General features: G+C 43.2%; 2 protein-coding genes across 7 annotated transcripts in view; both read left to right on the top strand.

The window, feature by feature from the left end:
* RBBP5 (RB binding protein 5, histone lysine methyltransferase complex subunit) overlaps positions 1 to 12,126 on the top strand; it is a 41,478-nt gene that overhangs the window by 4,359 nt on the left and 24,993 nt on the right. The window contains exons 11-14 of one of the 6 annotated variants that reach the window (XM_074893962.1): positions 478 to 547; positions 662 to 891; positions 1,191 to 1,268; positions 4,695 to 6,543. In XM_074893962.1, coding sequence (XP_074750063.1) covers positions 478 to 547; positions 662 to 891; positions 1,191 to 1,268; positions 4,695 to 4,723 — 407 coding nt within the window. In that variant the 3' untranslated portion in view covers positions 4,724 to 6,543. Of the gene's footprint in view, positions 1 to 477; positions 548 to 661; positions 892 to 1,190; positions 6,544 to 12,126 lie in introns of those variants that run through there. The other 5 variants (XM_074893960.1, XM_074893958.1, XM_074893961.1 and 2 more) reach the window with 5 other exon arrangements.
* TMEM81 (transmembrane protein 81) lies at positions 6,954 to 8,950 on the top strand. Its single transcript, XM_074893964.1, has 3 exons — positions 6,954 to 6,968; positions 7,135 to 7,547; positions 7,920 to 8,950. Exon 3 carries the CDS (start codon positions 8,104 to 8,106, stop codon positions 8,890 to 8,892), a length of 789 nt encoding a protein of 262 aa, XP_074750065.1. The 5' UTR covers positions 6,954 to 6,968; positions 7,135 to 7,547; positions 7,920 to 8,103; the 3' UTR covers positions 8,893 to 8,950.

Below are 12,126 nucleotides of genomic sequence, written 5' to 3'. Positions count from 1 at the left end.
TGGTGCCAAAAAAACGTGTACAAAAATTGTGAAAGGCTACGGTTAAACTGTGGAAAGAAATAAGGGTTATTCCCAGCTCACCACGGAGCTGTCCTGATTACCAGGCTTTGCAGCACTTCTGCTGTTTAGATTCATTGTTGTTTAGCAGTTTCTAATATTCAAGTGTAACGTCGGCGTGTGGGAATTAAGCATTAAAATAAATTTCATCAGATTTAGAACTAGTTCAGTGAAAACAACAAAACGTTTAGAAGATTTTAAATCTTTTATCTAGCTTTATTACTGGTGTTTTATATTAGCAGGTCTATATCAGAACATAGAAAAGTAAAACCCTGATGGATTTACGAGGAAGTATTTTAGGTTTGTTTTCTGCTTTAATTCTCACACTTCTGTATGCTTAGACATTGAAACGCAGTCAGTTCCATTCTTTCTAAGTCTTTTCCTTACTGTCTTTAATTCACCTTTTTTCCTGGTTCTCAGGTGCTGATGCTGCAGAAGATGAAGAAGTGGATGTAACTAGTGTGGATCCCATTGCTGCCTTCTGTAGCAGGTGAAAGAATATTTTGTTCAGAGTATGAATACAAAATTTATCACTAATATTCCCTGTATAATATGTTCTAATAACCCCTAGTTTTAAACGAAAGCAAATTCTTTTCCTTCACAGTGATGAAGAACTGGAGGACTCGAAGGCTCTGCTTTACTTGCCCATTGCTCCTGAAGTTGAAGATCCAGAAGAAAACCCCTATGGACCTCCACCGGACGCGGTTCAGAGCTCTTTAACTGATGAGGGAATAGGTTCTGAGAAGAAGAGGCAGTCCTCCTCTGATGGACCTCAGGCACCAAAGAAGAAGCCCAAAACCACCAACATTGAACTACAAGGAGTACCTAATGATGGTGTGTAGAAGCTGCCATTGGTTTAGTGCCTATTCTGCATCTGAGGTGGTTTTTAGCTTTGTCTGAAGACCAGAAGTTCAGAAGGTTGCTCCTTAATTTTCTCCTTCCTTCGAAGTCACTTCTTACAACATTTAGCCACCAGCTCTGCAAACTCGCTGGCATTTTGCAAGCTAGGAATGAGCAAAAGCATCCCGAAACTGTAATTTTTGTGCTGTTTGGGTCTATCGCCAAGGGCTGTACGTGCTGATATAAGCACCTTAAGGGCTAATGTGCTTTGGTAACACATTGTCTCTCCACAGAAGTCCATCCGCTGCTGGGTGTGAAGGGAGATGGTAAATCCAAGAAGAAGCAAGCAGGCAGGCCTAAAGGATCAAAAGGTAAAGACAAAGATTCTCCATTTAAACCGAAACTCTACAAAGGGGACAGAGGTGCTTTACCTCTGGAAGGAGCAGCGAAGGGTAAAGTGCAGGCGGAGCTGGGACAGCCTTTGACAGGTAAGGAACCCAGCGTGAGCGTCGTTGGCTTGCTTGGTGGCCTTGCTTTGTACAGACCCTGACTTCATATAGTCATAGCGTTTTAGCTTCCCAAATGGCACTTGTGCACTAAATGTTTGGCTGCTGTCAAGGATAGGCAAAATTTTACATTTTTTTAAAGTGGAAGTGCTTTCAAAATTTGTAATAAAGCTGATATCCGTGCCTGTCTTATTGCATATCAAGAGCCTGTAGGGTTTTTGATACAGATTGAGCACTATTTCAAAAGCAAAAAATCTTGTGATAACTTTAATCTTTTCGATAACTTTTGTCAACTCTTACCTAATCAGTAATAGTGTTTGGTTTTCGTGGGTTGATTTTGAGGGGAAAAAATGTAAGTAGTGAAGGATTCTGAAACTGATATTGACATTTGTGCCATCAGGACTAGGCAGAGTGATGAAGAACAGAAGAGTTCTGTAAGCAGAACTGAGAAATGGGTAATGGTCAGTTTGATAAATGAACCCTGAGATAAAATTCAGGAGCTGAATGTTCTATTCCTGGCTGTACAGCAGCCTTAGTAAAGTCTAGAAAGTACAGTTGCTGTAAATGAGGATAGGTTTTGGTGGACTTTTCTGATTTTTTTTTTTTTTTTTTTCTGGTCATATATTACTGGTTTTATACTAAGACAGGACTGTTGTAGTCACCTTTGTTGGAGCCCAGACTTAGTCTCAAAGAGACTAAGTGCTTCCCATCTGACTCATTTGCTGCTTCAGCTTCTTATTTGGCAAAAGTTCATTCAAGCGCAGTAAAGAAAGCTCATGTTTGGATTAAGTGAGGTGGACTCCATTTATTTTTTTTTAGATTGTAATGAAAAACTCGGGGTTGATAGATAAACAGTTTCAAAGACCAATGCAACAGATATCTCAAATTTTGCATTTCCTTGAACTCAGCAGCTGTTGCTGTGGATTTTAGACTGTACAGAAGTGATTTTATTTCCCCCCCTTCCTTCCCTCACTGCTGGTCCTATGCTACCCACCTTGCTCATTGTCCTTCCTGCTCAGCTCCTGTTACGTTGCTTGTACTAGTACTGGTAATTGCTGTTTGTGGAAAAAGGGAGTGGGATAAAAGAAACTTAGTCTATACATGGAAAAACATGGTGGATGTTTTCTGAGCTTTTGTTTAGTCCTTTCACACTACACCTTGCAAAATCCAGAAATTAAACAGCCAAGAATATCCTTAGACCTTGTACTAGTTAGCTTCTAGTGTCAGATTGACTGGACAGGGTGATTCTCTTTTGACTTCTCAAGTCATTAGGGGGCATCCAGTACGTTTTGAAGTATGATAGTAAGGAATTATCTGGATTGTGTGGATCCTCAGGTGTCTTTGCTGGCACCTGTGGCACATCCTGACGGCTCCTGTACCATGCTGGATGGACAAGACTGGTTTGGAGACCAAATGAGTGTAACAGTTTCATCAGCAGGCCTGTTGATTGCTTGCTTTTGTCACGCTGCTCATTAGCATGGCCATGTGCAAAAGGAGGTAAATGAGAAAGGATCGTGCATGGGACGCTTAACAACGTGGCTTCCAAAACGAATTTCAGTCATCATTTGCTTCAAAAAACCAATGCTGGCTGTTTTGACTTTTCCATGTTTAAGTAGCTGTATAAGCAGTCTGTTTTCAGAGAAGTAGTTTTAATAGCAAATATTTTTGTTCAGCCTTTTCAAGGTATGTTTCCGTAACTTTGTTATCAACTTGTTTTACTGATCTGCTTGATTTATGTTTGTAGACAGATCTCAGTGTACTTTCTTCCTGCAGCTTGTGATCACTGTTGCATCGGCCTGTTCTGAGAGCTGGGAAAATAATACTCCTATTTCCTCTAACACGTTTCAAGTGAAGAAACGTTCTAGACAGACTCCTGTCTTGTTTTTTTTATGGGTCCCTGCAAAGCCATACTGGGAAGATTTTTTTATGTGGTTTTGCTTGTAATGTTCCCATGCTGTTGTTATAATATAATCTGACTTGCTATAAAAGACAACAGTGGAATGTTACTGCTGCTGAGCTTGGGATGTGCATATCCGTGCCAGCACAGTTAGCTTTGGTTTTTGGACACTAAAATTTCCTTTTCTTACAAACAAATGGGTGTAGACCCAAGTTCCCTACTTTCACCCATCTATTGGAGATGGTAGAACTTTCTAAAATTTACTTCTGGTCTCTGTTGCCTGTAAGCACTTTAAGGTATTTTTCCATTTGTTCTTTAGCTGTAGGCAAATAGTATTGCTCTGATGGACTTCTGTGTCTCATGAGGAGCTGTTATTGTGCTCCCTTTTACAGCACTGTTGACTTAAGAGGATCTAATAGATCCATATGGTAGGTCCATGCAGAAGATCCTGGCAGGCAGTGCTGGAAGGGTCTATGTGAGTCATGTTATGAGAAGAACAGATTGTCCACTGAAAGAAACTGTCACTTGGATCTTTCCAAACACACAGTAGGCTCCTAGTCCATGAAGTTCATGCCTGTCCTCCTTTGTTCTCTTTCCGGTTTGCACTTACAATTCCTGTTTTGGGCAGCCAGTTTTTTCTTGGGGTTGCTGGTGTTCCACCATGTGCAAAAACCCACTTCCAAATTCAAATGGCCACCTGCCTGGGATCCTGAAGCCTTTTCTGTCTCTTGTGCATGAAGCTGTTAATTGTGCTAGTTCCTTGTGCTGTCACTTTCTGTAGTAACTAATCAGTCGCTAAAACAGTCGCCCAACAAGTGTTTCTCCTCTGGATGTGCCATAATACAGTGTCTCTCTGCAAGCTGCGTGGCCGGGGCTTGGAGCCTGGTGCTGTGCAGTCTGGCAGTAAATGGCTTCTTAAAGCTGCTCTGTCAAAATCAGGTTTCAGTATAAACAAACCGAGAAGCTTGATCCACTTTATGTAGTTTTAGAATAAAATCTTACGGCAATCTGGTTTAACCCAAACTGAGGTGGAACTTGTTGTTTTCAATTGTGCTTTTGCTCTGAGATTTTGGGATTGATGAATTAAAAAATTGTACACCAGGTAAGTTTGCTTGCAACTTTGTGGAGTAAAAGCTCCGAGATCCTTAGCCACCTTGTCCATGCCTGTGCACGGGATCTCAAATACAAATGCAGAAATACTGGAGCTCTCAGTTTGTCACAGATAGTATCTTGTTGAGTATATCTCATTCTGAAATGAATGGCTTTATCTAGAAAATCTTGTTCTCTTTCATTTTTTTTTTCTGGAAATGCTACCATATTTGGTGGTCTCTGGTTTCTGGTAACATCTGTTTGAGTCTGGTTACTTATTTTTCACCTGTCTTTGATCTCTTTAGCAGGTGGTGCAATCTCAGAATTGTTATGAAGACTCTTCTCTATCTTCCTGTATTCTTTCCTATATTGGCACCATAATGTGGAAACTAGATGAAATGCTCAGTCAGAGTGGACTGACTAATACAGCAGACTGATTGTTCATGGATTCAGGGAGTGACTTTTGTAAGAAATGAATATGGAAGAGGAAACGGCCTTCATTTCTCCTTAACTGCCTCTTCATGGAACAGTGTAAGATGCTGACTCTCAGGTCGTGCGATTTGCAAAGAGACTAATTGGACTGCCTTTGTGTTGACGTATATCACTATTTCTAAAGTGAGCTGGTACCCAACACTCTGCCACTCCAGAGCTTATCAGCCATTGTCTTTAAAATATTTTTTTTTTTGTTCCTGGATTGAAGAAGACCCAAAGTGTGTATTTTTATTTCCAATGCCGTATGACTGTGTATCCTGCAAACTTCCCTTTCTCTGCTGTTAATTTTCATTTCAGTGAGTTGTAAGTCCTTCTATGCCAGCTGCGTTACCTTCTCAGCTTTTCTGTTAGCTCAGTGTGATGTCTTCTACGCTGACATGCTTAGTGAAACACTGCTGCCGATTATGTGCCGGGTTTGATTTCATCTCAAGTGGATAGAGATCCACTGTGAAGAATCAAGACACCCTCTGAAGTCTGCAAAGAATGAATCTTCATATTGTGGATATTTTAGATATGAAGGATGACTCTGCTTATGGGAGAAGGAACAAGTGAAAGTAGCTCTAGTTAAAATACTGGGTTTATATGATTTCTTCTAGCCTGTGATGTGAACAGCTATGTTGGCAGTTTCTTTCTGTCCTTGCAAGTCTTTTTATTCTGTCTCTCTTTCCTGTGAGGTGCCTATCAGAAACAACAGGTTTCCTCCTTAGCTAGTAGGTACTGGCACTGAGAGAAAAAACAGAACCAATATTTCTCCGAACTGAAACAGCAGTTTTTCTGTTTTTTTTTTTTCCCACTTCTGGATCAAGAATGGAAGAAAGATGAATGCTAACAGCTCATTCCCAGACATGCTTTAACCTTTTATTCCTTAAAGGCGGTTGTAATATTTTCCTTGTGGGAATGGGAAGAGACAGTTCCTCTCTCCAGTACCTACAGCCTGACACCTCTCTGTACTAGACCAACCGCCTATGAAAAGAAAGTTTTCATTCCTAATGCCCCTTGTTTTATAGACTTTTATAGTTCCTATGCAGTTACTTTCAGTTTTTCCCCAGATGTAGTTATTGAGATTATTACTACATATTTAAATTTGCAAAGTATCCTTCAGACATTCAAAACTAGGAAGAGTAGTCGTGAAGAGATTTATTAATTTGCAGTCGGAAGTGTGCAGTACTTGCATGAGATATGAGCATGGGAAGAGAGGAGACGTTTTAAATCAGAAGGTTTTTTAAAACTGGCATTTTCATTTCCGGCTTTGGTACAGTGGCCTGCTTCATTTAATGAAATTCATTCCCGTGTGTACAGTATCAGTTTTCTTTGTTCTTCCTGCTCGTAGGATGACTCGCATCTTTCCTGGAACACTGTTATGTGAAACCCACCCCTATGTGGTGTGGCTGACCCCGCAAGCTTTAAAAGATGTACAGGCAATGGTTCTCTAGGTTGTGTTAAAGCATATGATTTGCCACAGACTCCAGCTTTCGTTTCTGTTAAAACTTCTCTGTACAGTGTATATGTCCTTGGTTTATTTTCTTCCATCTCTTATTTTATTTTTTGGTATCTGTAGTTTTGTACAATATTTGTCAGATACTGGCTTGATGGTAGTATATAGCAGTGATGTTAGTTTTTGTGTTTGTAAATAAAGAGGTATGTTTTATTTCTTAAAGTCAATGAGTAAGTCTTGGCTTTTCCATACAACCTCTGTTGTTTATATTGGGACAATATTCAGGAATCCTACAATACAGCTCCGGTGAAAACTCCAACATTCTGTGCCTTCACCATGGCTGGTGTGGTGTTGGTTGTTTTTTTCGCGTGGCGTTTGGTTGATGATCTCTTTTCAAGAGAGAGGAGGAAATCCATAGTCCAATAAAAGCCCTGAATACCTGAGCACAGCCTGGGCACGCCGAGACAGACGTGCGGGAGGGAGCTGAACACACCCCAGGGAAACTGAATGTGGAAAATACCTATAGATCTTCAGAAGTCGTCATTTTAATAGATTAAGGAGTGTTAGGAAGAGAAATACGGATATTCATTAGCAGAGCTGTTGAAGAACATGGCAATCCAAATCCTTTCTGCAATCCATAATTCGGTTGCTGGTAAGGAGACACTGATTATTGAGCTACTTCATCAAAAATAAGTAACTTTGATTTTTTTTTTTCTTTTTTTTTTCATGAAGAACTTTTTTAGTAGTGCATTGTTCTGTTGGGACACTTGAGCACTAAGTGAATTATCCTGGGTGTACGAGTGGTTCCTGTTTTACAGGTGCCTCAGTCGGATGTGGAGAGTTTGGTCAGATCTCTTTGGAGTCGGTGGCTGTACGTGGCGCAGGGCTCAGGCTTGCGGCTCGTCTGAGCGCTGCCGTGAGGCCGGTGCTGTTGGGTCCCTTCTGAGTCTGAGAGTGGATGTTAAGAGCCTCATACGATGCTTTTATGCCGAGTCCTCATCCCGGAGGACTCGCTTTGGCTTCAGACTTCGGGGAGTTCTTTGTTCTCCCTCGGAAGGTTGGGGGCTGCGTTCACAGCCGGACTGTGACATCAGCACTGCCTCCCTGGGAACGGCGGCTCGCGGGGATGCGAGTGGCTTCGCTGAGCCCTGCGTACAATACTCATCGGATTGCCTTTGATTTCAGTGCCATCGGACTATCCAGACTGTGAAATGTTGTTTTCATGATCTTGGTAATTTGGGGAGTACTTTAGATTTTGGGATACGCAGCTATAAGATGGAACTCTACAGGTGCTGTGTAAGGAATTAGGATTTCCTTATGCTCAACAGCATTATTGTAAAGGTTCCAGTAGTGATTACTTACATTGTTTTATAATTTGGTGGGAAAATTAAACTGGAACAGTACTTCTTTACAGTGGAAATTATCTAAAATAGTATGTAAAATCTTACAGAGAAGGGAAGACTTAATCTTTTTTAAATGGTCAATTATATCCAAATTGCTGCAATAGAATGGATTAAAATACTCTGCTGCCCTCTTACAAGAACTGGAATTCACGATTCACATTCTGACTGAGATAGTAATGTGTTGCATCTTTTTTTGGTAGTGGTGTACTTCAAGCCTGCCTTGTTGGAGGATTTTTCCTAATGGAAGGATTAAGTCTTGAAGATGATGCTGGTGGGATTTCAGAAATACTAAGTTTGAAGATTTAACAAAGAACGATTTTGTGGTTTTTTGACAACTGAATTTGCGTGGCTTTAGGAAGTAGCTGTCTAATTGATAACCCCGATATGAAGACCCTGGGGAACAGCCACATCCTTGGGATATTACCTTGTGCTTTCTATCTGCCATTGGTAGTTTCCATGCAAAAAATCACCATCCCAGCACACCTGAAGTCGGCTGTTGTGAAAATCGTGGTCAACAGCACATCCTGCAGCGTCACCTGCGGGCTGGGCTTCAAACTGGAGGAGCTGTGCGAGATCACTGCTGAGGGCCAGAGGAGGAATTGCAGCTTGCGCAGGTCCGAGTGCCTGACCAGCTGGGTCTGTGGCTTACTCCACTTCACCGTCCCTGTGGGCAAACCCTTCCAGTTCAGCTGCCTGACCTCGGGCACCGCCGGCTTGCGGAGCCGAGCCTATAGCTATACGTGGAGGCTTGCCCAAGGCCTTATCACCACAAACGATGTCCTGTTCAAACCTTTCAAAAACCCCGATTCTGTCATCAGATTTTCCCCTACCAGGGAGTCTGATGCAGGGACTTACCGATGCGATGTGAAGGTGTTGAAGACGTTCAGAATCATCAAGAGGGTCTACTTCGGGGTCACAGTGATCCAAAATGACTTGGTGGATCTGAACTTTCAAAAATACTTGACTTGGGAACAGAAGTTAGCAGCAAAGAAGCAGGGAGAAACCACAGAAAACGGCACCCATGAAGAAGTGCAAGAAGAGCAGCACTTTTGTCAAGGAGAATTGTTTTATGAATGCTTGGTAGAAGTTGGAAGTGGAGTGATAGGGGGTGTCTTGGTGAGCATGGCTCTCTGCTTCTTGCGGAAGATTTTGAGAAGGAGAGCTGCAAAGTAATGAACTGAGATTTAATGCAATTTCTTGTCTCTGTCTCTTTATTAGTACTGATGCCGTATTTCATGGTGGTGTTCGTAATTTTTTTTTTTTCTTGCTGACACAGTTTATTACCAGATATTTTCTGAAGCTTCTACAGTACTGGACTATAGAACCCGAGCTTGAAATGGAGTAGTGCAGACAATAGCTCCAGATGGGGCAGGACAGTTTGCCTCCACATTGTGTGAAAGGATGGTCTGGAATGGTCCAGACGGGAGTTAGAGGACACTGAGCCACAGAAAACTGCTCAGTGCTCACTGTTAACTGCCTTGCTGTGCTTCTCTAATGGGCTTTTCTTTTACCTCGAGATGTTTGGGGACTTTTTATTTAGCTAATAACTTGTGATCCTTATTCCTGTCTTATTTCTTCAAATTTCTCCTGCCTTGCCAAGAACTCTGTGGTGATGTGAGCTGACACCGATTGCTGTTTGGTAGATGGTGATTTTCCAGCAAGATGTGCAAAGAAGTAAGGACACTTTCGAGGTGGGCTTACAAACCAGGTTTCCTGGCTGGCTGGTGTCCTTTCCATCAGATCCGAGTGGTCTGGTCTCAGTAGCTGTGGGGCACTGTGGGTATGAGGGGCCAACCACCACTGCCTGTCCCCTCTAGAGAGATTTATCTCCTTCCACTAGAGCCTGGAAAACTGTAAAGTATCTTCAAGCAATAGCTTGGAGCTTGCCCTGTTTCCTTTGTAGTGTAGAATAACGAAGCAGGGGGCATTGGGTAGCACAAGCAAATCTTCAATTCGAGCTCTGCTGCTCAGGAACATAACTGGGTGTTTTTAATCATGACTCAGAGCTGAGCTCATTCCTAAAATCTTTAAAGGGGGAGGAAAGGTATAGTTCAGTGGGCTTGCGGATCTTTCATTTTTCCTGGTGATTAATAAGTATAAAACATGCAGCAACTCTGCAGGGAGTATTGTTTCCCCCTTGGTAGCAGAATCCACAGAGGGACCTATTAAGTTCCTTCTCTTTCTATTTTCTGTTTCTTATTTTACAGTAAACAACTATATTTACTAAGTCTGTTTCTTTTTTTTTTCCTATGAACTAAAGTACAGGAATGCACAGCACACCCAATTCTGGGGAAAATAATGATACGACTCTAATATTAAAGACTGAAGCATACTATTATTTTTTCTTTTTAACAGAACAAAAAAAAGCTTTAATATAGAGAGAGTTGGATATGGAGGCAAATACCTCATTTGCAGAGAATTCTGTACAAAAAAAATCAGAATGAAATGTAATGAGGCAAATCTTTGTGTACAGGGAAGTAGGTAATAAGTATATCAGGACTGTGATCAGTGGCCCCTGGGGTTGTTTAGCTGTGTTTGAGTGGAGAAGCAAGTCTGTCATCAGGCTTGAATTCCCAGTGTGTAGTTCTGCCAAGTTCCCTGTTTCTTCAAGGAGACTTTAATGGGCACAACAACCAGCAGAGGTTTGGAAATGTTGCGGGAAACCATTCTGCAGGGACAAGATGCCTTCGGGAAGCTGTGCTGTCCCTTCCTGATGCCTGGCAAGGGCCAGGAGGGTTGCTACACAGTTGTGACAGACAGCAAAGGACTGTGCGTCCTTCTTCCGTCTGAGGATCCGGTCCCGTGGGTTAGAAGCTCCTGGATGGTGATCCAGTTGTCCATGATTTTCTTGCTTCTGTTCTTCATCAGTTTTCTCTGACTCAGCTCCATAATGCTGAAGTTCCTCCTGAGCTCAGTGCCGGCTTTGTCTTCGCTCAGCTGTTCCCTCTGCCTCTGCAATTCTTTTCTCTGTTTCTGTTCCTGGGCTAGGAGCATGTGCTGCTTTCTCTGAGCCTTATTCCAGTATTTCCCAGTCTTTAGCTCACTGTGGGCATCCTCATCTGTTGTCAGTCCACTTCGTTCCTGTGAGATCCTCAAGGCTCTGTCCTTTAGCAGCCAGTTCTTGTGTCGCTTCTTCAAGGACCGCTTGCTCCTTTCACATGCCAGCCTCCATCTGTTCCCGCTATCCCCTGCTCTGCCCTCTGGGCTTTCATTGCATCGCCCTGGTTTTGCTGACACTCTCGCCGGGTCGCTTGGACACTCTGCAGCAGCCCTTTCCTGCAGCAAGCTCGTGTAGCTCCTGGAACGACATGCATGGTGAGGGATCCTCAGCTCTTCTGAGCTGGCAGCGATGTGTGGTGGTGGGCACACGTCTGTGGCCTGTGCTGACAGTTTGTCCTTGCTGGCTTTATTTCTTTCCCTGCTCACTGCACTCTGCAGGCAGAGTTCACCCCTCTGCTGCAGCCTTTTCTCTCTTGGGGTGTTATTTTCACCAACTCGAAGGCACGTAGGGAGCCACTGGTCCTGTTTGCGTTGCTTGCAGCCCCCCTCCTGGCCCCCTGACCCGTGAGGTGTTTCTTGTTCCCTGAAAATTGCTTTGTACTGGTTGCATTTGCTTTCCAGGAGTTCTTGAAATCTTCTGCACTCCTCTGCGCTTACGCTGTAGAAACTGGTATCGCTGAGCTCATCATAGGTGGGGGAGTGGTCCGTACGTAGTCCTCTCCGTGCAGATGTGCTGGCACAGAGATCTGCGCTGGAGCCTTCCTGGCCACGGGCTGATGCTGCTCCTGCATCAGGCCCTGAATTCTCACCTGCCTGAGTGCTGGTGTCGGTAAAGCCCAGGCCACTGTCCCACTCAGGATGGAGAAATGCCTGCTTTTCCTCATCGCCTTTACTGCTTTCGCTTTCTGCCTAAAAACAAACACCCACAAGCTGTTAGATATCTTTGGGACTCTCCTCCCTGGGTGAGCATGAGTCATCTCTGGAAGCATCCTCCAACCATATGCAGTAGCAGGATTTCTCTCTTGCCTTAAGCTTTCCCTGCTACTGCTGTAAGCACCCTGCAGTGTGGCCTTACCAAGCTCCCAGAGACACTGGAAAGAGCTGCAGGGATGGAGTAACAGCTGCTGAAACTCAGCTCCTCTTGATGGACGAGGGCTAATGCCTGAAAGAGAAATATTGGAGAACAGGGAATGTTAAATCTGGTTTAGCAAACCTGATGATGCGTAAGGCTGAGAGGTGACTGAAAAAGACTTTTTGGAAGGTATGGAGGCAAAATAGGATGGGATACCTTATAGTTTAACTCTTCTTTTCCTGTGGCACAGGGTGCAGGAAGTGGGTAATTAGATTCATTATCGCTGTTGCAATCCTGTGGCAGCAAGTAATCAAAGAAAGCCCTGTGGAGAAAGC

The sequence above is a fragment of the Strix uralensis genome, chromosome 24 (genome assembly GCF_047716275.1).
Source record: "Strix uralensis isolate ZFMK-TIS-50842 chromosome 24, bStrUra1, whole genome shotgun sequence".
Lineage (NCBI taxonomy): Eukaryota > Metazoa > Chordata > Aves > Strigiformes > Strigidae > Strix > Strix uralensis.
The sequence above is the reverse complement of the archived record's forward strand: the minus strand, read 5'-3'. Positions and strand labels throughout refer to the sequence as shown.